Raw genomic sequence first — 25,963 nt, forward strand, 5'->3', positions numbered from 1 at the left:
GTTCTGTTTTCTACCTCTTCCTTCCTTTTCACAGACCACTTGAGCATCTTAAACTGCTGTTCTGATGCTGCTCCACACCTTCCAGACAATCTCTCAGCAGAGTTTAGGTGTTCTTGAAATGCCTTTTCATAGACTAGAAATGCATATATGGTTCCAGCCTTCATTCTCCAAAATCAGAAAGGAGTCAGCATCAGTTCTACTGTGTACTGAAAACACAGCTGGAGGCAGCTGCAAAGGTGGATGAAGATGAATGCAAACTGTAGAAGTCTCTCTGTAGGACTGTTTTCAATTATGCAATTAGATTTAGGATTTGTAAAGACACACCAATGAAAAAGGGAGGTATAGATTGCAGTTCCATAGCAGCAGACTGATATCATAGGACTCTTTAAATAATGCATCTAGAATCTGAGTCACCTGTAGTAGGAACATTTTAGGCTGCTGCATAATTCAGAAGCTTTTGTTCCCATAAAGAATACATTAAGGTTTTCAATTCTAAGCTTCTTACAAGTCCGTGGTCACCTGACAGTGACAAACAGTGAAAATGACATGTTGTACAGCTTAAAGATCTCACTGTTTCACTTGCATTTTTCATTTCCATTTCTCCTATAGTCCTCACATGCCCATCCACCTTCATGACAAAGCCCTGAGTAACCTAAGTTATATTTTCCTACAGTGGTCTAAGCCCTGTTCAAGGGCAGCTTTTCTTCTCTGAGGCTGGCACGGGGTAAACCCTGACAAGGACTTCCCAAGGAAGGCTGGACAGACTCACACGTCCATTCAAAGCAGAGCACCACACTCAAAGTTCTCACAAGGTGCCAAGCCCAAGGACTAGCCAAGCTGCTCTGGTGATGACCTTCAGCCACATGGAGCACTGAGATGCCTCCAGGGTGGTTCTAACTGAGCCAGGACATGCAGAGGGCACTTGTCAGACTCAGCCTTCTCCAGCTAGGCAACAATCTTCTCATGAAGTGTTAGCCAGATTTCTGCAGGTTCTTCTGGCAGTTACTTGCCAATAGAAAACAAAATGTGTATTTTTCAAGCACAGGAATTGCTGACTGAAATATTTACAACATGGGCTAGATGGATCAAATGAGTGATCACAGTGGTCTTCTTGCTGGTATAGAAAAACTATTAAAAAAACAAGCTGTTGTGACTGAGTTGGCTAAATTATTTATGAATGCCTGGTTCTTCACACAGGCAGATGTAGAGAACCTAAAATCTGCCATGGCATCTCCTGCCAGCTCTTAAGCTGCATCTTTGTTAGCTATCAAACAGCAATTAAGACATTGCTTAGAATCAACCTTCTGTATCTAATCTGCTGGAAAATATGGACTTTGAAATCCTGCCAGAGTGGTAGGAAGTGTTTCTGTACCTTCCAGTAGTGCCTAGCTTTAGCACCAAAAGTAGTTAGCAGAGGCTGTGATGAGGTTTAAATAGTACAGCTCTTCTATTGCCTTCAATGAAAGTGATTTTTTTCCTCCTACCTATGTGGATTAAAATATACTCCAAAAAAATTAAAATATCTATATTAAGTTATATTTTCCTACAGTGGTTTAAGATAAATAGAGAGAGAACCAAACTGTTGTTTTGCTGATGACTTTACACATTCACTGGAGCTACATTCTAGAGGACACCAGGAGGTCTCCTTACCACAGCAGGTTACAGAAGGAGATTTTTAAAAGCTTTTATTCAGAATGAACAGGACCTCCTTATCTCTTAGAACAGCTCTTACGACTTCTGATGAAACTTGAGACTTGTGCAGAAGCATCCAACATCCTTTTCTAGCTGTCAGGTTACCTGAAGTTTTGCCCTTAACTCACCCAAAATATACTCATGTGTGGGGAAAATATTCATTCCCTTATTTTGGAGTTGCAGAACAGAAAGGATATTTGTTAAGATTCAAAGATGGAGCTAAAATTTGGGATAAAAGAACCATTTTAACAATCAGAGATTTTGTCTAAAGCCTTGACACAAATTTCTTATCACTAATGAGAATCAACACAGCTCTTCAGTGTCCATACACATTAGCATGTTTCTCTCAATAAATAAACCTCAGAAGCTGAAAAGCAAATTATATCTGCACTCTTCAAGCATAAGATGTTATGACAGGAAGCATTAAAAAAAAGACCAGTAAATTAGATGTCAATTCTGAGGACAAGTTGTACGTGCAATGTACTGCATTGTGTAGAGGATAAATTCAAACAGAACAATGTGTAAATACAAGGAAAACAAAAGCCAATAAACCAAGTCATAAACAAAAGTCACAAACCAATGTCTGAGGACAAAAATCAGAATAACTAGATTAAAAGTTTCATTGAATTTAAAATTATGTTCCTATAAATACTTTTGAACAGTGAGATGGAAGGAACCAGAAGACAATCAACAGGACCAGAGGATAAGAGCTTTTGTAGAGTGGTGCATTTGGGTCTGGCTTCTAATCTTCAGTTTTGTAGGGTCTATTCACTGTCAAATATTTCTCATTTCATCCTCAACTATGATTTAAAAGAGTTTCTCTAAAGTTCCTTCCTAAGATCAAAGCCCTAAGGGTGTGTTCACAACTCTGAGTCTATTCTTTTTCCTTCCTCTTCTGACAGGTTCAGGGTCCGAACATCTTGCCCAATACTTATGTTTTCCACAAACCAGTAAAGTTGAGTACTTCATGGTGAAAGAGGACTTGGTTAAGGCATTAAATCTCATTTTCTTAATGGCAGAGAGCAGTTTACCTACAAGGCTCCCAGGGCTTTTTGTATTCTTTTGGCAGGAAGAAAATAGTTGTCAAATTAATTCAGTGTCCATGACTGAAAGACCATCCCCTGAAGAAGTGGAAAATAAATCCAAATTACCAAAATATTAAGAAAGAAAATTAATTTTAATATTGTGTGTTTACCAGGAAGTTTTGTAGTTTTCATTTTGGTTTGGGGTTTAGGTTTTGCTTTTCTCTGTTTCTGGAGAGCTGTCTCTGAAAGTAAATTAATTGGTTATAAGCAGCAACTACCTTTCAAATCAATGGCACCTGACAGACACCACAGTTAAGAAAATAAATCAAGGGTGCCAAAATTAAAGTTTATTACGAACAGTTTTAATCTCTGATGTTTTCCAGAAGAAATTTCCAAAATCTCTCTATACAGCACCCAGAGATTTACTAAATGCTTCTGCTGTTGGGGTGCCTCAAACCTCAAGGGCAATTGTGCTGGGCAAAGATCCCCCATTTTGTCCCTCTGGCTCTGTGCACTCCAAACATGCAGCAGCTCCCTCCTGAGTGTACAGGAGCTTTAATGTGCTTCTTGCACCAGGATTGCAAGGAAATGCCTCATTCTGACCTAACTGGGCCATTTTGTGGCACTTTGAGTCCTTGCCTTGCCCCAGGAAAAATGAGCCAGGAAACAGATGAGCACCTTTCCCTGCTCACTTGGCTGCCCTGGATGGGAGGCAGAGCCCTTGTGCCACTCTTTGCTTTAAGGCTGAACATTTTTTTACTACAGATTGCAACCCAACTTCCAAATTCAATGGAAACTACAGACAATGTTAAGTAACATGTCTTAGCAAACACTTGCAAAATCCTTCTTATAAAAAAAGAGAAGCCTACATAAATTTCCACCTAAGATTCATAAAAGAACCAGCTGAACAGATTCCCAGCTTCCTACTCCAAACTAAATTAGAAATACACTCTAATGTGTTAAGCTGATGTTAATTTTAAATAAGATTCTGAATCTAGAGATAATTCTGAACCAACTGTACTAACATCCAAGAGGTCAAGCACAGAATGGGGCAAATAGAGGTTGTAGAAAACACAAACTCACTGTTTATGTTGTTCAACTGCTGGAAAATTAAATCAGAAGAGTATAAGTAATGGAAGCCAACATATTTTTAGGAAAAATCATTAAGTGAACCACAATTTTTTTAAAGGCAATTGAGTAGATATATTTGGATAGTAAGAATTGATAAGTACCACTTCATATGACTGTGATTACTAAATAAACATGATACAATCTCAAAAGCAGTTAGCAGAAGGGTTGCAGTAAAAGTCACCTCAAAAAGCAGCAGGCACCACAGTATTTCCATTTAAAAGAGTCTGTTCAGAGGGCTGGGTCAGGACAGCTCAGTGAGTGGTACAGGTCTCAGCACAAACCTATGTTTTCAACAGTGTCCTAAAAGTAAACACAAAATTATTGCTGATAAAATGAGATTAAAAAGATCAGTGATGTTGTTGAACGTCGATAAGCAAATCAATTCAAATGACCAGTGCCTTCCATAAGACATTCCCATTCAGTCAAAAGATGTTTTTTTTCCACAGACATTTAAAAGTATAAAATCTATGAGGGTTTGCTTTGTAAACCATGATGCAAAAAATGAGAAGAAGTAAAGGGAATGGGTTGTCTGGAAAGGAGGGACTCAGGAAAAGTCACTGACTCTGAGAGTCAGGTTGGTTGAACAACTCCACACCAGCACCCAGCAGCAAGCCATGAGAGAAATAACAGAAGTAGTATTTGTATAACCATGACAAAAGTGAATAGAGCAGAATGAGAATTTTGCCACCGTTTTAGACAAAAAAAGGTCCTGTTTGAAGACAGTGGTTGAAGTTCTGATATTGAGCATTTTTAGAGGGTTTGTAAAGTCATCCAAGTTGTCTGAAAATTGGAATGACTGAGAAGTAAAGAAGCTGCCTCAGCAAGAGACTCAGGCAGATTATGTGTTTAGTGCCGCGGAGAAAGAAAACTGTCTAATATAAATGTCTTCACAGAGAGAAAATGCTAAATATCAGACAGCTTTTTAATCAGGGAAAACAAGAAGTACACTCAGGATCCAGACCTGTTTAAAGGGAGAAAGCTGTTAGCACATGAAGAGGCCTAGAGCTCCTAGTATCCAGGAAAATAACATATTCTTCATTTCTTGAGGTTTTCCCATCAAACAGGTTGTTACAACTTACTGAAAGCCTGTCTCAGCTAGAGTCACATTAGTTGCAAAATCTCTTCATGCTGCTCTTCTCTGGGACAGTTGCAGGCCCCGAAAAGCAAGCTCCCCATGAATTACCAGATTTATATCTTGGGAGATATGGATTCAGTCCTTGCCTCTGCCAAACATGAATTGTGTGCCATTGAGCTAGTTACTCAAATAAGCTTCATTTTACCTACTCTTAGATATCTACGTGCTAGATGTCTATTTTACATGTGTATGACTGAAACATTATTATCCTCAGCATCTTTATCAGCCAGTGGAGAGAAGCAGGCACCATTGGAGAGCTGCTCCTCCTGCAAAAAAAAAAAAATCACCATGCAATGAGGAATTTCATGCTTTGAAGAAATCTCTATGCTGATTGAATGAAGGTGAGAAGGTAGCTGGCTTAGACCTGGACAATGACACCCCTGACGTATAAATAAGAGAAGGTTTGCTTTAGCCTTTTCTCAAGAGGATATTAACATTTCTAAGCTGCTGTGAAAAGAATACCTGAGAGACTGAATATTATATAGGAAATAGATTAATAGCTATAATAAATGGAATTAAGAAATCACAGTGCTCAAATCTTTGCCAGGCTCCAGGGCAAAAGAAAACTGAATCTTGCGATGTCATTGGAAAATACTTAAACTGTGAGCCAGATCTCTGAATGCCATGGAGAAATACTGAGGATATCGAATCCATGTACACTTTTCTTAATGGAAAAAACCAGTTTAAAATATCTCTTTCCCAAACAAAGGGCTTCTCAATTTTGAAGGGTCAGTCTGGCTTTCAGGATGGCCAAAGTCATGCCAGTACAGCTGATGGGGCCATGAACTGTTATGTGGCAGCAAAGGCCTTTTAATCCAGATTCACTACTGAATAAAAAAAGATTGTGGAGTTACAGTATAACTCAGGATAGTTAAGGAGGCAAATGAAATTTCAGCAAAGCTCTGAAATGGCAAAGAGAGGAGTGCTGATTCAAGACAGCTGATCTTATGACATGGAACAAAGGTTGTGACATTTCTCTTGATCAAAGGTAGTTTCTCCCATCTACACAAACTCTGAGGGCAACAGCTGAAATGACCATCCTGAATAGCAACACAAGAAACACACTGCAGTGAGTTTCCTATCTGCTTGTTCATAAAAATATATCCATCTTTAATTTTCTTTGGATTTGATCCCAGCAGTCAGATGGGAAGGAAGTGCTGCGCTTCCCTTATAGTAAAACTTAATCAGTTACAGCAAGCAATCCCTTCTGCAGCCTTTGCTTCTGCCAGGAGAGTTTACTCCTCCAGCCCTAGGGAGCAGAAACAGGGTCCCCCACCATGGGAATCAAATGTGGCTCTATCCAGCAAAGCCTCCTGTGACCACAGCCTGCAGCAAGCACCACTGCAGCTCCCTGGCACAGTCCCACCTGCCCCTCCCTGCAGGATTCCTCAGCAATTCCAGAGAGCCACAATTAAATTCACATTAAAAATAACTACAACACCAACCCCCCAAACTGCATTAAGAGACAGAGTCATGAGTAACCTGCTAGCAGGGTTGGAAGCAAAATTCTGTCTTTGTTCAAGGAATTTGCATAGTAGCTGTTTCCTTTTCTATACTTTTTTTTAATAGTTATTTAATGTAGTCATTATACTTGGTTATGGCAGTTTGAATTGGGATGCTGCCAAAAAGACACTATTTAACAGGTTCTGAGGGGCTGGATATTTGAAGAGAGTATTTTATTTTAATGGATCTCCCCTGCTTTGCCTTGAAAAGAGCTTAGAGGGATTTTCTCAAAATGTTCTCAAGGATTTGGGGTTGATTGGGGTTGGGGGGAAACACCAAACCTTAAACACCTTTACCCAACATGAGATTTTACAAAGTAAATAGCAGAGATATATTTTAATAAAAAAGGAGATGCTAATGCACACAGAAGAGACACAAGTACATTATGTTTATTCCCTGTACTACACTTACAATTTTTTAGACAGCTTGCCAAATCTCCCCAGTCAATATCCCAGGGGATGTTTCAATGTATATTAAACAGATACAAGAGATTAGGGGAACAGAATATAAAGACATGCACACATTGGACATGGACTTGTTTAAAAAGATCAAAATCCACCCGAGGAAGAGCCCAGGATGTGGAGTGGTGAGGAGAGAGAAGCCCAAGGTTTAGCAGTGATGCAGCAATAATAGCAGGTTTGCCACTGTGAACAGCTCTGTGGGGAGGGCAGAGCTGCTGGGCTGGCTCTGGGCTCTGCAGGGTCCAGGCAGGGCTTGGGCACAAATCCAGCTCATCACAGGTCTTCACTGCCAGAATGGATTCTGTGCACTCAGGTGCAAGGATGAACCCAGAGAGGAAAACTCAGCCTTGCCCCAGGACTGTGATATAGCAGAGAAAAATCTTCTGAGAGAGAAGTACTTTAGCTCCCAAGAGAGCATTTAGATAAACCATTCCTTTAGTCACAGGGGGAAGGGAAGGGACTTGAAGTTTTCTTCTACATGACTCATTATTAAAAGGAAGTGTCAAAAGGTGACAGGAAATGTGAATTTCAAAATTCAGAACAAATTATTAAAGGGTAAAGTACTGTAAATAATCTAGCCCTTACTATTTTTATTTGGTTGGGAAATTGTTCTTGTTTAGGTAGTCAATTCTAATTAGAATTCACTTGCATATTAAAATAATCTGCAATAAATATGAATGAATATTCCAAAATTCAGACTACGACATTTTTCCTCCTAGATCATTTTACTTCTTTACTCCTAGAAAATAATGCCACCTCCTCCTTCTAGACCATCTAAGTCGTTCATTTAAGTAGCATCCAGTCTCCAGTAACTTCTCCATTTCCACAGAGGAGCCTTTGTGGCTGGAAAGTTTGAGGCAATCAGTCCTTAGAGTGGCAGCTTCAAACTACAAGGCTGAAGGGCCTGCCTTGTGTGGCCTCCAGCAGTGTAACTTCTCCTTTTCTACCCATTCACACAACTTCTTTTGCTTTTTGCAAAATGTTTTGCTCCTTACCACTAGCTTAGCTGAAGTCTGCATTCCTTTCATTTCACTATGACCATGTAATTATTTTAAATTCTTTTTCTGAGCTCCTACAAGGAGTGAAAAAATAAAATTTAAAAAAAAAATTAAGCTGTGGGCAAGGACAGACAATCCAGTCTCTTCCTGAGCCAACCCAAGAATCATACATCTGTCACTTCCTTTTATCCCATGTGTTCATCATAAGAAAGGCCTGTCACATTGGAATAATGTTCTTGCCACTATCTTCCTTATGTGGAAGAACTCCAACAAGACATAGATTTTTGCAGTAGGTAAAGCCTAAGGCAAAAGACACATCAACAACATATTTTCTCTGACCTGCCCATAAAAATGGGTATTTTAAACCCATGGTGTCATACATTTGTCTCTGAAGAATGCAGCCTTGCCTGCAACCATGGCAGCCTGGCAACAGAAAATCACTTTAAATAAATATCTAATATTCTGTATGGTAAATATAATGAATTAGTCATTTCTCCTTACCATAATGTAGCAGAATTCCTGAAAGCCAGGCTCTATTAGCATTTTGAAGAGGTATTGAGACAAGGATGGGCGTCCTGGGGATTACTGCAGTGGGAAGCAAAGATGAGACAGTGGTAGATGATGAAGTGCAATCAGGATACTGCCACAGCCTCTGCATAGATCCCTACACATTCCTGCAGTTTTGTTTGTAACTTGATAAAGAATTACCTCATAAATCTGCTAAACATTTGGCTCTTTTCCTCTTTTGCCTGTAAAGATGCACGTTCTTAAATAGACTTGTGGGTTCAGTGAATCTGTAAGTGAACAGCTCCTTTGGATACTCATTTTATTGTTAAACCAAAATAAGATTGTTATGCAGAGAAGTAAAACTAAAAATTTAATGTGTATTAAAAGTTGCTTTCATGCTGCAATTATCAGCACCAAATCCTGCACCCCAAGGATGATGTCGTGAACTGGTATCAGTTGATACAATCTCATTATCCATTGAAAAGTCTTTCATTATTATTTGCTCCTCTGATCTTGTCAGTTCACTCTTTTATTACAGTTCTTGCCCATGGGTGCAAGTGAGTGTGCGTAGGGGATGCCCACTGCCCTTCACTGGCATATAAATTCACACTGAGCATCCATAACTGGCACATCTGCCTGCACATCATCTGCCATAAAAACATGAAGATCTGCAGAGCAGAAACTAACATGCTTAAAATCAGGAATTACTGCAGAGAATATCCAGTAATTCCTGCAAATCTAAACCATCTTTTGCTTCTTTATGAGCCAATTGATAAAACAAGTTATGCATATGGTCTGCAGGGAAGTACTGCAAATAGAGTAGCTGTTAACTTTCAGAGTTATAGGAGGAAAAAAGGTTTTATTTCCAGCACATTTCTCATTCTTGTTTCTTTACCTTGTTGGCTATAACCCTGGCCTAGCCAGGCCCACTACCACACATGTTTCTATTAAGACTCTGATTACAAGATAAGAGGTCCCTTGGATTGAGCTCTGCCTTCCTCAGCAGAGACCATGAGACACCTGCATGGGAGGAAGAGTGCACCTAAACTTGAAATAACCCACATTAGTACCCTCTGCAACACTAAAAAGTTTCCACACTTGGTGGGAGAGACCATTGCATAATCTCCCAACCTTCCATTCCACAAAGAATGGTCGTTTTTATTAATTTCTCACCAGAATACGAGATATGTACTGACAGATGCTGTAAACCAAATTCATCCTCGCTCATCATTGAAATGCTGACATGGAACTATCACTGAGAATGCACAGGGCATCTGGGGGCCCTTTCTTTGTGATAGATAACACACTCACGTCCTCCATGATTGCTGTAATTATCAATAATAACTAGATGTTGCATCACTGACTCCAGAAGACAGGCATTCACATGGACCAAATCTGGGGTCTGTTTGAAGTCTTGATGGAATAGCAGGGAAAAACATAAGTGAACTTGTACCATACTCCATGCATATTTGTTCTCAATTTTATTAGGACCTAGAGTTGTATTAATTATTTAGTAAATCATCTCTCCAAAACAATAAGAGCATTTACTTATATGCAAAGATCAACATTTGTTAATAACAGAAATTTAAACTATCATATCATAACCATCCCAGTGATCACAGCAGTCCAGAGATGTGGTAGCCATACATTACAAAACTCACAAGTTGAGGTTTGAAGCAATATCTGGGCATCATCTGCTTCAAACTCTCTGCTCAAACACCTGTAGCAGTCATCAAGGACCATGTCCAGACAGTTTTTTAATATCTCCAGGAGTGGAAACTCCACAATCTGCCTAGGAAATCCCTTTTCAGTGCCCAGTCACCCTTAACAGTTAAAGAGTTTTCTATGTTCAGACGGCACTGCTGAAGTTTCGTGTGTTGTGCCACTGGTATTGTGCCCATTGCTTCTTGTCCCATCACTGGGTGCCACTGAAGAGAGCCTGGCTCTGTCCTCTTTGCACCCTCCCTTTGGGTATTTATCCACATTTGATGAAATTCCACTCAAGGTGTGTTTTCTCCAGGCTAAACAGTCCCAGCTCTCCTACCTTTCCTCAGAACAGAGATGCTCCAATCCCTTAATCATCTTCCTGACCATTTTAAGACTCTCTCCAGTATGGCCATAGACTCTCTCCAGTAATTCTTTATCCACCTGTACTGAGAATCCTGACCTGGACGTTTTACTCTGGGTGTGGCCACAGCAGTGCTGAAGGGAAGAATCATCTCCCTCAGCTTGCTGGCAGCGCTGCCTCATGAGGCCGGGGTTACCTTGGCCTTCTTTGCAGCAAGGAACCACACTGGTGGCCTGTGCTCAGCTTGGTATCCACCAGGACCTCCCAATCCTTTTCTGAAAAGCTGCAGGATATGCTGGGTGGCCCCAAGCATGCATTGGTGCAAGGGGTTGTTCCTTCCCAGGTGCAGGATTTTGCACCTCTCCTTGTTGCAATCCATGGAGCTCCTGTCAGGCCATTTCTCCAGCCTGTGAGGTCCCTGTGGAGGCCAGCACCACCCACTGCTGTACCAACCACTCCTCCCAGTTTGACATCTTCAGCTGCCCAGTTTTGTCCCTCATAAGATGATTTCAATGAAGTTATAAAATATCACCATAAAACATACAGAGTTTGTTTTGAAAGTATATCCCTTCTTGTATAGTCAGCACTTGTTTGCTAGCTACAATCCACAGGACAGTCAGCCCCCTGCATTTTCTTAGCAGATGCCTTAAACATGAGCAGTGAAAAGATTGTGACTGGTGGTCTAGGGAAAAAGTACTGAGTTAACAGTGTAACACTGGTCCACAAAGGTGGGGAATTTCTCCTGTCAGAGTGTTATGTTCCTCCAGGACAAGTAGAGTAGTAGAGAAAAAAGGGAGCTAAATTCTGCCTTTGTTCCTCATTCAAAAACACTGTAGTAAACCTCTGTCGAGGCATTCAGGATGGGATACCAGCATCATTCTGGTGGTATTTGTAACAGAAAAAGTCTCTCCCTCTCTTTCTGTCTGTCATTTGGGCATTACTTATTAAGAAGTATTCCCAAAGGAACACTGCTGACCACTGATACCTTGCTGGTCAGTACTACCATCACATTATTGTCACTGTAGCATTGAAATTGCATCCACAGAAACGTTCCTTACAGGAATATCAAGATTTACTTTGCTGTGTTTGAAAAGCCTGACATTTCCACAAGCCAGCACTTCCCATTTCCAGATCTGAGGCTGCTTTCCAAAGGACTTTACACACAGAGCTCCCACAGGACAGCAGAGATCACAGGAAGCAGCCAAGCCTTGACTAACGGGCTGACACTGCTCTATGGTAGGACACCCTCCAGCTGCTGGAAAGCAATGAAGGGAGGCTGAAACATTGCCAGAGAGAGAGAGAACTTTTAGCCTGCCCATTTCTGCTGGAGGACTAGAATAGTAACCTTTATGGATCCACTAATATGCAAGATAAGCATAAGCAGATCTTTTCATCCAGCTATTGTTACTTTTAAAAATACACTTATCAATTATTTCATGCTGAATCAACCTAGCAAAATTCTTTTCACCCCACTTATATTACAGATTTCAGATGTAGGGACTAGATGGCACCAAACACTTTTGAAAGCATCGACTCATGGATCTATAAACATATGAGTGATGTTTTTATTGTGATAAATGCAAATTATAAAAAAGGCCCTAAGGTTCCAGACAGAGATTATATATTTTATTATATAATTTGGTCCCTTGGTGAAGAACAGCTATTCAATCCTTTCCTCAGATCTGATAAGGAGGCACTGGGGTCATGCTAAATCCAGGATAGGAGCAAGTGCCCTCAGCCTAGGTGCTGTGACTGCTGGATTCACCCAGCAGAACAAATTTGATCTGACTCAGATGTGGGCACATGACTGTGGTTCTCTTGTGTTAGTCAGACACCACAGAGCTGTGCTCTCGTGTGCTGGCTCTGTGTCAAGGGATGAGGGGGGCAGAGCATGCACAGAGCTGACTCAACAAAGATTTCTGAACAAGGATCCACCAGCCACTCAGCCCACTGCATTCTGTGGCTCTGGCATTTTGGAGTGGACTTCAGGAAACCTCAGCCCAGCTGCAAGCTATTGGGACATCAATAACAGCACTGATTTAATTCACTACTGAGCTTTGAGAGAGAGGGTATGAGCACCTGCAGAGCAGAAAGCAGTGCCAAAAGGAGGGAGGAGGGGTCACAAGCCTTATGGTAGAGTAGGAGGACCAAGCTTCTATAAGCTACCAGAAATAGAGGGATCTGCCAAAAGTGGTTACAAGTAAAATAAGCATTTATATTTGTAACTCGTGATCATGGCATTGATATTATGATTCCCATCCTCCTTTCATGCCTCTCTGACAATCTGATGCTGAAAATGATTGCTTGACTGCAAGTGGAAAGCTCAAAGTTGCAGCCTCCAGTGGCCAGCAATCCTTCTAATACAGTGATCCAACTCCACCATTCTGTCCCTTCCAGCACTGTTCTCCCATAGGAGGTGTCAGGATTAAGCCTTTGTCCTCTTGTTGCCACCACTGCACCACAATAACACCTGGCTGAAGCCCTGAACTTCTAAAGATGGACACACAGTGTGTGTCCAATATGCCATAGTCCTGCCCACCTTTAGGCTACCTCATTTTGCCACACTGAAACAGACTTTTTGCTCTTGTCAATGACACAGATTTCAAACTAATAATGATGGAGAAGATTGGGACTGGCCTTTCCTTCTTATTCCCTCTTCTGCACAGCACTGCTGAGATGTTTATTACTTCGGTGTCCACCTGCTGACCTGTACAGTATAAATTTAAACAGACGAGTTTTGCAGTTCAATAAATATAGAATATCTTTTAAAGTCACACTCAAGCAGATAAAAAGTCTGGGAAACGTCATCCAAATGTTATCATAAGTGAAATAAAATTAAATCATAATTCAGCCAGAGTCAGCATTACTCAAATGCAGTGGAAAGTAGTGCTTCAAATGCCTGAATCTGATGCCTTATTGGTTTCTCTCCTGAAAACTATAAATCCTTGATCAGATATTCTCTCCTGAACTGCAAGATAGAATGAGTAAAGTTCAATTTGGCTAAGCAAGAGCAACAGTTACTGAGATCGGAGAGATTTAGAGCAACAGAGTTCTACAAATCAGCCGTCCTGATATGACAACTTGTCATACAAGGACTGATAAAATCTTCAATACAAATGGTTATTTGGAAGATTATGTCTGTACTCAGTGGACCTGGATCCTTCAAAAGCATGAAATTACTTCGAAAATTGAGGGGACATATTTTTTGCTGGTACTTAGGTAGTCACTTGTCTACCTCATTACACAGCTAAATACCTTTAAAAATGTAATCTTCAGTCACAGTCTCAAAGGAGACAGATTTTTAGAGGTGCACAGATGGCCAGGAGGTTTACAAAGTGCCTGGTTGTTTAGTTCACTATAAAATCAGTGAGAGTTAAGGGTCTCATATAAAACCACGTTGATCTGCCTAATTAAAAACATAGCCCTGTGTCTGGTTAAAATCACTGAGGTTGGAGCTTTGCAAGCTCTCAAAGCTACATTTTGGCCTTCCATGAGGAAGTCCCGAGGCAGGAGTGCCTGATCAATGGGAGCAAGGAGGGGAGAGGTGTCAAACCTGGGCCAGCCTCCAGACCTGGCCTGTCAGGACAGAGGGCTGGCAACAGCAGGGAACAGACAGTCCACAGAGAGCTGGCACTAAAATAGGCCAGTCCAGGCCTTCACAAAGACACTTCAATCATATCTGCATGGTAAAGCAAGCTGTGGGTTCACTCAGACCATTTTGAGAAGGTGTTTTTCTTTAAATAGCAGCTTAGGATGAGAGCTGCCACTTCCAATTTAATCACCCTCCTTTAATACAGGCTGGTGTTTTGCAGCTGGATAATTAACCTTGAAATTCATTTGGACTTCAAAACACCCAATTCCCATTGCTGTCAATTAGCTGACAATGTCAAGTGTGTGTTGATAGAAGATTTTTGTGTGACCCTGGCAATATGGCATTTGGGAAATTTTGGTCCTTCGCAACTAAAAACGGGAAATGACATTCACAGAAGCACAGAATGGTTGAGGTTGGAAGGGACCACTTCACTTCTAGTGAACTGGATCCACTAGATCCACTTGGAGATCTAGTCCAATATCCCTGCTCAAATAGGGTACTCTGGAGCACTTTACTCAGAATTGTGTCCAGGATGATTTTTAATATCTCCCAGCCTCTATGGGCACCCTGTTCCATTGCTCAGACACCCTCACAGTTACAGAATTCTTCCTCATATTCAGGTGAACTTCCCATGTTCCAGTTTCCACGTGTTGCCTCTTGTCCTATTGCTCAGCACCACTGAGACTGTGAATTTGTCACTGGATTGAGTTCACTAAACAAAACAGACATGTATTAGGGTTTACCCTACTTTCTGCTCTTAAGGCAATGTACCTTCCTAAAAGACCCTCAAGATATTTTGCAAACCTTCTTGTTGCAGCTCTGAGTGCACAGAAGATGCCTTGATCTCAGAGCACCCAGAAGCTACCATACTTTTTAACACCAATGTGAGGCTGGAGGCAGGGTTATAAATGACTGGTACACATGATTTTTGATACGAGAAGCAGTACAATAAACACTGAGTATCAAAATGAAATAAAGGGTGGGAAGGGCTAGTGGCATTTCATTCTTTCCACTGATCTTTATAAAGAGTTACATCCTACTGGTAACAAGATTAAATTAGTGGGCAGAAAGAAATTTGAATCAGACTGTTTTCCTGATATGCCACAGTGGATTGTGTTCTGCTAATGAGTGCTAACCCTGCAATCAGGTAAACATTCACCTTGAGAAATGAACAACCTTAATCAGGGCTTTTAAATCAGCCAGAACAGTCAACAGCTAAAATGAAACTGGCTCAAACACAACTGCTTTTCTTTTTAAGTATTGTTCTTCCTTCCTTGTGAGGATGGGAAATAATAGCATAAGTGAGACGTTCTTGCAGTAAAAGAGCAGCTCCAGTCCCTTCCATGTTAGAGACCCTGTCCTGTGACTGAGAAGGGATGTATTGGTTGATGCTCAATAGAATGCTTTTGCACAGGCTAACGGGAGCCTTCTGTGAAGGTTCCTAAATGAGCTCAGTCTGACCTCCATAGTTCTAAAGAACTTTACCTCATCTCCTAAGCAAAATAATGGAGAAAATAAATAAGAGGAGGGGGCAGGAAAAAAGAAAAAAGAAGTGTTGGTCTGTTGTGCTTTTCTCTGGATTTGAGAATGACATCAACCTCTGGACCTTTATCTGGAATATTCTGACAGTAGAAAAACACTGACTACTCTGTTTTCTACACAGGGTCAGCACTATGAAGAGGAAAAACGGGCTTTGAGCCATGAAATAATTGCACTCAATAATCACTTAATAGAAGCCAAGGTGACAATAGATAAGTTGTCAGAAGACAATGTAAGTATTTAATTATTCATTTTGAGATTATATTCAGAAACAAATTGGGTCTTGCACTTCCCAGTGCAAGAAATTATAGAATAGTATTTTATGTTTGTATAAAATGTAACCTGCCACCTTAACAGTTAAAATTCATGTTTGTTTGTTTGTTCCCAACATTTTGTAAATTTAGCTCTCCTTATGCTATGAGGTTGTGGTGAGACTTTTCATTGATATTTTTTTCCTTACGTCTAGCCTGAAACTGATGAAAAAATATTTTAAGACATGGCAATATTCCAACATTGATTTTGCCATCAGTACAGCAAATTGGTGCAAGCACATGGTCAGAGCTGTTGCAGGGACACGTGTGGAGTGGGGACTCATCAGAAGGATTTTAGGCACAGAGCAGAGCCCTACATTTCTTGCAATTCTTTGATCTTTCAGTCTTTGCTCACCAAAAAGCCCAGCACAAGCCGGCTCTGCCAGCAGAAGGCAGGACTGACCCAGCCTGGCCACCCAGACCACTCCTGCAGGGAGCAGGAGCCAGGCTTTCCCCAGCAGCTGTTTGTGTGTAAAAATGTACCTGTCTCTGTGTGGGACAAAACAGGGAACATCTCTGGCCATTGTCACCCTCCATCTCATTAAACACTACTGGAAAATTGCATGAGTAGCACAGCTGGCAACAGGCTCATTAAATCCTTCCTGAGACAAACCTGCAAAGACAGCAAAGAGAGGAATATTGCAGGCATTTAGTTCATTATTGTGCCATTCCTTCCACATTTAATAAAAAATTCATCTACAGAAGACATGTTTCTGTTAGCACTTATTTTCCAGCATCTTACTTTCAATCTTCCTATATTTCCCATGAACTCTTAATCGTAGCTGGGAGCATTTAATCTCATTAAAATGCCTGTTGATGTGAACTCTGCCTGTGCAATTAACAGCTTTCCAACTGAAATAAAAAGTTCCCAATCTGACCCCTAACTTTTATAGAACTTGAGTTGAAAGAAGAGTTACTTTATAACTCTAACAGCTATAAGTAATGGAGTGTGGTAAAAGTAATGGGCTACATCCAGATTTTGGAAGCACAGGTATACCTGCAGAGTAATTCACCTGAAATCAGTGGAGCTATTTTTGATTTAGAACAGAGGTGGAAGAAAGCTGCAGAAATCTCCCTTTAAGTATGCATGCATTTATACTGCTTCATGGAGTCAGGTTTGAAGGCACATTTGAAGTGTTTTCAGTACTCATAGTTCTACTCTGAGCACTAGAATATGGTCCGGAGGCCTCAAATAACAGAACCACTTCTTCAGACTTGAGGTTAGTCCATGGACAAAGCACTGCCCTTGCAGGTCTTGAGAAAATAGCATGAAATTAAGTCAGGGGAGGTTTAGGTTGGATGTCAGGAAAAGGTTCTTCAGCCGGAGGGGAGGGCTCTGGAACAGCTCCCCAGGGCAGTGCTCACAGCCCCAGCCTCACAGAGCTCAAGAAGTGTTTGTGCAATGCTCTCAGGCACAGGGTGGGACTCTTGGGGGTGGTTCTGTGCAGGGCCAGGAGCTGGACTTGATGATCCTTGTGGGTCCCTTCCAGCTCAGGATAATCTATGATTATATGTAGTATCACTAATAGGAGTCAAGGTTACATTCCAAATTTTAAAATAAAGGACTACAAAACAAACCACTAATATTATACCTAATAAGTACAGAAGTGATAAACTGACTAATCCTACATGGGGAGAATGTTTTTGTCTCAGCAATATTTCTTTCTTCAATTATATTTTCCCTCTCTCTTCTGACAGAAATGTAAAATGATGCTTTCGATACAAAAACAGATTTTAAACTGTGGGAAACACTTCTGGCATTAATTGCTAGTGATTGTTCTGGTTGCCACAGATATGGCTGGTTTCCACTGAGGCAAACATTAAAGGAGAGAAGGTCACTCCAGTCACATGGCTTGGCCCAGCAGGTTGAGAACAAAGTACACGTGGCACATGTAGCTCACATGTAATTTCTCTATAGTAATTTTTAAAGCTGCTAAAAATAAAGTGTCAGAAATGCTTTTTGTGCTCTCCATGACAACCACTGAGCAGAAAGAGAGGCACAGAGCTTTTGAAGAAAGGATTAGGTTCTGGAGAGATATAATTTTCGTGTGCCTGGAAATGCCATAAGGGACTCGGGGTACCTGTCTGTGCTGTACACTGTGCAGCAATATAAATTGGGTTTAATGTATATGCAACATATCAAACTCACACGCACATGCCACAGATTTTACTTCTAAATTGAATTCTTGGGTTCTTTTTCAGGAATGAAATAGTGTGTCCTAATATAAAATTTAAGATCCACATAAATGATTACAGTACATTTGCAGCAGAAGGGGCATGTATAAAAAAATCACAAAACAAAAGTGTCTAAAGGTCCTTGAATGTGAAAAAATATGAACTAATGTTCACAGGACAACTATCCCCATCAATGAAAGACTCACAAGAACATCTTGTTTCTTCTCTTATTACAGAATACTTTAAAATTGCCCTTTAAAACAGAGGAACTTTATTTTTCACAGAAAATTTCTTTATGAGTTTTTAAGAGAATTAATGTAGCCATAAAAACTGGCATGCAGTAAAATTATGACATTAACATCAGAGAAAATCCAAATTATATCAGGATTCCACACCTTTTGTCTAGAAACACATACTAATTTTTACAGAATAACACAGCCCAGTGCCCATAGCACTTTCATGCTTTGTATATCTCATCTCTGCCCACCTATAAAGTCAGCTTCTGAAGCCAAAGCAAAAGGAAAAACAAAATACAACTCCTACCTTCAGGGAGCCAGAGATACTGGTTGAAGGATACAGTTACACAGTCATGTGTGCTAAATTAAATTTAAGTGAAGGGCAAATCTGTGTGCTGAATTTTCCCATTAAATAGGCTGTGGGAGCCATTCAATACCAAGATAGTATAAGAAGCTTGCTTAAATTCTCTCCTTCCTTGTGTGGAATTCTCATGGTAATTTCTTGCCCAGTGAAAATATTCGATTCTGCAGCATCAAATATTTGCAGTGAGATTTAATATATTTCTATAGCTGCATTCTGCAAGATATTAAAGAAGCCAGGAACTATCCAGAAATATCAAAAGGAGAAAGTCTCCCTTTTAAAAAAATCAACACAATGTATATTTCTGTAATTAATTTCTCCCACAGTCTCATAATATTATTTTAGCACTTTCTAAAGTAGTATTTTATTGCTCACCTGGATAACACCCAGTAAAAATTTTCTTTTTTGCTTAAAAGATCACAGTACCATGCATGTTAACACTGTAAAATTCAGTTCTTAATGGTAAAAATCCATCTTTTGAAATGCAGATTACTGTTCTGTTATAACAGGTCTCAAAAGTTTATTCTTAGCAATTTTATCAGCCCTCACAGAGCAAAGGAGGAAATATCTCTAGGTTGTGCAAGAAACAACAAAGCATCATAATTTGTTTAGAAATTAAGGTGTGCTCCAAATCTCCCCAAAGTGAATTTTGAAAGGATTGATCAGGCATGGGAGAAAGGCTGAAAGCCACAAGTGCTTTGCAAACTTTAAAGAAGAGGTTATTTTTTGTTTTTTCCAGGAGCTCTACAGGAAGGACTGCAATTTAGCTGCTCAGCTTCTCCAGTGCAGCAAGAACTATGACAGGGCACATAAACTTTCAGAGGTAATGTGACCACACTTGTTCGATGACATAAATATTGTATGGAAAAAGGGTTATTTTGCATGTACCAACTGCAGAATTTGTTTGCCCTTAAGGCTTTTATTCCTCCACACACCCTCCTTTAAGCCACAGGAGGCCTCGTGCACCTGCTGGTGTTTGTGCAATCGAGGGTGGTGCTGACAAAATCACAGCCCGTGGTGGAACTTGAAGGCACTTTCTTTCCCCAAACCTCTCCTATCCAGTAGAATGGGCCTGCACTGATTGCCTGTAAAGCAAAGGTTTTGTAAAACACTGAAGTGCTGTGAACTCCAGAATGCAAAATGCTGTGCAGGAGCAGTGGGGTGAGAGCAGGGAAATGACAAGCCACAGGCGTCAGAGATTCTGATATAATCAATTTTCCTCCTGAAGCTATTTTCCAGTCCAGCTAGTTTCCAAACCCAAATTTTAAAATGGACTGCCAGAACAAATATCTTTTTCTAAAGAAACCAGAGCACTGAATGATTGATTTCCAAGGTGGAAACTTTAATTAATAATCCTTGCTTCCAAGGAAACAAGGCTTGAGAAATAGGCTCCTTAAAGGGGAGGCAAATATTATCTTAGTTTAGAAGACAGTTCTTTAGGGATCCAGGCCCTGCAGAAAACCATAGCACCTTCCTCGCACATATTGCTTCAGTGAAGGTTACAAGGAATAGCCTTTCCTTCTTCAGCACCATCAGGTCAACCTCCCCCCAAATGGCCGCTCTTGTGCAATTCTGCAGTGGAATATTGCAAAATTAAATTTGGAATGTACAAACCATCTCTAAGTCAGTAAATGGCTTCAGAGCACTGAACAACCCTGGTAAATAAAGATGGAGCAAGATTCTTCTGTCCACCAGGCTATGATTTTATGGAACAGAGACAGAATTTCCAATTAACCATTATTATTAACCATTATCTTGGTCGTGTTATTTTTTCCTGTTAACTGACTTCCCTTAGCAAATTGTATCAAGGAATTACCATTACATTACTCACACTTGAAAGCACTCTACCTGTTCTAATTAAGACCTTAAAAGTATTTAATTGTTTATTTGCAGAGAACTATCACAAATGTGAGATCTCCCAACAATTTCCCAGACTGTCATATACTCAGTTAAATAGGCAGTCTCCACTCATTAGTCCAAGCATTTATTAATTTAGCAAGCGTGAATGTGCTGTCACAGCCAATAAATTCTTTACAAATGCAAATATTGCCTGATAAACTATTATATGTTATCCAGAAACCTAAGCTGTAGTAAAATATAGCAATGTGGTAGCAGTATCATTTTAGTAATTCCAGTTTCCAGTGCAGTGCCCCCAAAATAATGTTCTTTTTAACACATTTCATAATCTTAATAACGTATATAAAATAGATCAAACAGTGGTGCTACAGGATACTAAAATAAGAGCTGCCCCATACAGCATTTTCACATTAATTAACTGTATTTCTTTTCCTCATTTTTATGGCAATTCACACCAGGCCTATTTTACAACCTGTTTATTCAATCTTTGTTGCATCTGTACTTACTATGACTAATGTTGCTGTCTTCCAGCAGACTGGCAATATCATTTATTTCCAATGGAGGACATATGACTTAATTAGCAACATAATGATTAATCCAAAATATCCTGGAAGGGCTGCTGGTTGAAAAAACACTTGTCCTACTACAAATAACAGGAATGTAATTTCACTGCATGCCATATTCTGAACACAGTGAGGTTTGGGGGTTAAACCAGCTTTAAAAACAACTTCCCAATGAAATTAAAAGAGGATCTCCATATCTTACAAAATGTGAAGCCATGATAAGGAGCAGACAGGTTAAATTTCCTTTGTCAAAAATAAAGAGGAGGGGAACAACTACCAGTATTTGTGGTGTTCTCTCCTCTAGAGGAACAAATTTAAGGAGGAAGTGAGATTGCTAAGGTCATAAGTTTAACCACTGACTATTTTGTGAAGAGGAACTTGATTTCTAGTTATAAAAAGAAAGTGCTGAGTAAATCACTGTTCAGCCCAGCACCGAAGGGATTAATTCCCAAGTGGCATAAATCAACAGAAATACCAAAGGACCTAACAAAATCACAAACTCAAAACTTATTCCAAGCATGAATTATGATTTCCAGCAAGAAATAGGGAGAGACAACCTCTCCCATATTGCTTTCTGATCATTGTTAGAGATCTCAAGTGAGCAAGGCAGATAAAATTTGACAGGAAAGCATGCTTGGTGATACCTGAGTACACTTCACCAAGGAATGTCATCTCTCTCTCTCTCTCTTCTGGTCCACATGACAGAATGGCAGGTGAAACCACCATCCACAGCCCTGGTCCTGACTTTCTAAAAAAAACCCCTAAATTATTTCAAAACAGACTTATTGATTAATTCTGTCACAGGAATCACAATGTGAATTCAGGTCTTGGTGCTTTTTTTCTGTCAGTGTGTTCAGGTTTATGTGGATGGTTGATCTGACAAGCAGTGTCCAGCTGAAGGGGCAAGGAAGCCAGCTTGATCTGCTTCTTCCCAGCACAGGAATAATCCTGTCACAGCAGCCAGCACCACTTCTATAAGTGTCAGACAGCTTCTCTGCATCTTCAAACAGCATTGTTTATCAAAGGTGATGCTGGAGGGCAGGAGCCAATTTGGCATGGGGTTGTAGGCAAGATGAACTTGAGGAAAGACAAAAGAAGAACAGAATAGATATTATCTCTTCCTCCTTCCTCACCCCCACAGAGACCTCTGCACACCCACACTCCAACTGCAAATCACACCCAAGCACACAGTCTGGAAAGTGTTGCTGTAGGCTGTAATTCCCTACCTACCTTTTTAAGATCATTGTTTACTACATACTTTATTTACATCAGTAAAATAAACCTGGAAGTGCTGGGTTAATGGCTGGACTTGATGAGTGTAGAGGCCTCTTCTGACCTGAGCAATTCTGTGATCATTCTTATCCAACCTGAATTAATTTGGAAGGAAACATTTCAGTTTCACAGTGTTATCTGTGAGCAAAAGCAGATGAAGATGTACAAATGTTAAATAAACAAACAAAATTCATTTGATTACATTTGTTTCAAGAAATGCACAAAGATTGTGGCCATCACAAAGACCAGGTATGGTGAGCTATGTAATGCCATAAACAGCACTCCTCTGACACCTCTATTGACACACACCCTTTTCTCCTTTCTCCTTGCCATCTCTTTATGTTGCAGTTGCCAACTGACTTTCAGGAAAGAGTCAGCATCCACCTGGAGAAACACGGGTGCAGCCTTTCTGTCCCCTTGTGCCACACTTCCTATGCTGATACCATACCCACTTGTGTCATTGCCAAAGTACTGGAAAAACCAGACCCACACAGCTTGTCCTCACACTTGTCAAGCCCATCCACGAGGGATCTCAATTTTCAGGACTCTGCTGGAAAAGTGGGACAAAGACCCCAGTACAAGTCCGACATCTACTGCAGTGACACAGCTCTTTACTGCCCGGAGGAGAGGAGGAGGGAGAGGCGGCAGAGCGTGGACACACAGGTGAAAGACGTGGGGTTCCTGCGGTCCCAAAACTCCACAGACAGCACTGTGGAAGAAGATGGTTTCCATTCCAGCTTCTCCCACGAAGCCTTCCCGGAGTACATTACCTCTCTGCCAACCTCCAGCTCCTACTCCAGCTTCAGCGTCACGTCTGAGGAGAAGGAGAACGCCCAGGCCAACACTCTGACAGCCTCCCAGCAGGCGATCTACATGAGCAACCGAGACGAGCTCTTTGAAAGGAAGTCCCCCGCGGGTTACGAGCATCAGGGCAGCCCCAGGTTTGCCAAGCCCAAACCTGCACAGCACATGGAGCTTGCTGACGACAATGAGAACTCACCCACTTTTACCAGGACTCTGCCTCCATATGCAAACGAACCTTTTCATTTCTCAGCCATAACACCACAGCAGGCTTTGGCAAACCAGAAAATGAGGAATGAGTGCAGGAGCACCCACCTCTCAGAAGAAGACTTGCCAGGGCGATGGAGGCAGCTGAGTGTGGAGGACATTGGAGCATACTCCTACAGGAATGCTGGCAGGCTGTCACCCTGCAGCTTCTCAGAGCAGTACTACAGCAGCCCCATCAAGAAAGGGGACAGTCGAACAAGCCCCATCTATGCTAGTTACAAAGCAGACAGCTGCTCAGAGGGAGATGACATCTGCCAAAGCAGACTTGTGGATTCTTGCTTCCTGAGAACAGACAGTGGCCTGAACATTGACATCAGCACAAGCTGTAAACAGGACAAATTGCCCGCTTACAAAACAAAAGAATCAAGAGACCAAAAAAACGAAAGGATCACCGTCCAGTTATGCAGTAGCAAAAACATCGAAAACAGCCCGGTATTGAAAAGAGAATACGTGGACGTGAGCCCCAACAGCTCAGCAGAGTCACTCAATCAGAGTTCAGTGGAGGCTCCAGAAATCCACCAGTCTTCCATGGATCAAGGAAGCCATTCGGGTGTTCACAGCAAACCGCCGCAGTTCCAGAGGACTGGGAGCACTGGTCTGAGTCGGAAGGACAGCCTTACAAAAGCACAGTTATACGGAACCCTTCTGAACTAGGCACCTCCCCAAATGGCAATAAGACAGCAGACAAAAGGAAGAAAAGAGCGTTTGATACTTCTAGTGAACAATAAGGTTCTAAGAAGCAGGATTATTATAAAATATATATTCATAACGGTACTATATGTTTAAAACAAAATCTCAAAAACGTTATACAGCACTTTTCACTTGACATCCTTTCCACATGGGAGACTCCCCTCTTTTATAAACCTGAAATATTTTTATAAACAAAAATGTATTTATTAGACTATCCTAAGCTATTTGAGCAGAATTCTTTTCCCTTCAAGCAGGTTTCTTATTTATTTTTGTGCATGAGGCCATCTGTGCCTAAATACTTGGAGGAAAAGGGTAAAATCATGATGACAGTGACAAAAAAAATAAACCCACCTGATAAAATACCATAAAATGTCATGTGAAATAAAAAAAAAAAAAACAAGAATGGTGAATTTGAAGAACTATATTTTTTAACAAGAATGGAATTGTATCTTAAGTTATTTCATACAAATGTATTTATGAGTGACTAATGTATGCACAGTGATACTAATATTTTGTTCTTTTAATCCACTGTGTTTCTGCTTTCCTATTTTTCCTTGTATACTACCTCAAAAGTAATTGAGGGTTTCTTTGTCACATTTTCTGTAGGCTTGCATTTATATTGTCTAAAATGCATGCAGTGTCATAATTAATACTGTATTTTGCATAACTTAATAAAAGACACCAGTGGATATATTCTGGGGTTGTTTTTCCTTTCATTCAATAGAACGTGGAATTGCTCTGGGGGGCATCAGTACAGCAAAAGTTAATGACTAAAGCTGCCGAACTGGATTGCTTTCTGGAGGAGTCTCTCTTTCTCTGTAAGCTCCAGAGTGAACTGGTTCACTCACAGCCCATGGCCTCTGGGTGTGGGAGGGTGACTTCTCATCAGCCTGTTGAAAGTAAGCAAGGAAAAAAAAATGTTTATCCATAGTCTTGAGTCCACTAGACAGGGTTTTGCATACTGAATGTGAACAGAAAATTACTCAAAAACCAGTGATGTAAGCTCCTCCTCTATTATTCACATACTTGACACAATCTTTCATGCCTTTAGGACTGTTAAATTCCACAGCTGCCCCTTCTTCTTATGTAGCTTGGTATTTCTAACAGTGGTTTTTCTAAAGCCTGAGGAAAATCTGGAAAATCTGTAGCCTTTACTCCTGAGTTCAAGAAGATGTATTTTTACCTGTACTTCTGGCATTTCCTCCAGCATTTTTTCTGTTTCTCACCATTTCACCATTATGGAGCGTACAACTGGGACAGGAGGAAAAGGGAGAGAGCAAAACAAGAGGAGGAGAAAAACAAAAATGAGAGAAAGGGAAATCCTGTGGATTTTCTTCCCTTCTTCCCAGCTTCAGTATTCCTGCTTGGCAAGAGGTAGAATACAGCAATAAATATTTAATAATTATTTTAAGTCATGTTCACATATACTATACTTAAAATGCTGACTCTTGACAGCTGATATATGGGGGAAGACCTTGCTTAGTGCAGTGTGTGGTAGTAATCAGTGGGATCATTGTGGAAATATAAACTAGCTCCTTGTAAAGCTAAAATTATGATCTACTCAATAGATATTAAGAAAATATACTTTTTCTGCTGATTCTCTGAAAGCAGTTACCTGGCAACTGACTATAGACCAGGACTACAGAACTGTTCATTTCCCACATAAGCATCTTCAATCACGGGGCCACAGATTCAGTGCACTTGGCATGAATAACTCCCATTGCTCTCTACTTCCACCATGTATAATATAAAATTTGTCCATTTTTGGGGTGTGCAAGT

At 40.6% G+C, this 25,963-nt stretch overlaps 1 protein-coding gene across 12 annotated transcripts in view; it reads left to right on the forward strand.

Annotated features, from left to right (window-relative positions):
* BEGAIN (brain enriched guanylate kinase associated) overlaps window positions 1-25,210 on the forward strand; it is a 159,712-nt gene extending 134,502 nt beyond the window's left edge. For 6 of the 12 annotated variants that reach the window (XM_039712928.1, XM_039712934.1, XM_039712933.1 and 3 more), the window contains 3 exons: window positions 15,776-15,883; window positions 19,474-19,557; window positions 22,775-25,210. In XM_039712928.1, the coding sequence (XP_039568862.1) occupies window positions 15,776-15,883; window positions 19,474-19,557; window positions 22,775-24,148 (1,566 nt within the window). In that variant the 3' untranslated portion in view covers window positions 24,149-25,210. The remainder of the gene's footprint in view (window positions 1-15,775; window positions 15,884-19,473; window positions 19,558-22,774) is intronic. The other 6 variants (XM_039712936.1, XM_039712935.1, XM_039712930.1 and 3 more) reach the window with 2 other exon arrangements.
* Window positions 25,211-25,963: the final 753 nt, after the last annotated feature.

Source organism: Passer montanus, unplaced genomic scaffold, assembly GCF_014805655.1.
Source record: "Passer montanus isolate IOZ18808 unplaced genomic scaffold, ASM1480565v1 scaffold27, whole genome shotgun sequence".
Taxonomy (NCBI): Eukaryota; Metazoa; Chordata; class Aves; order Passeriformes; family Passeridae; genus Passer; species Passer montanus.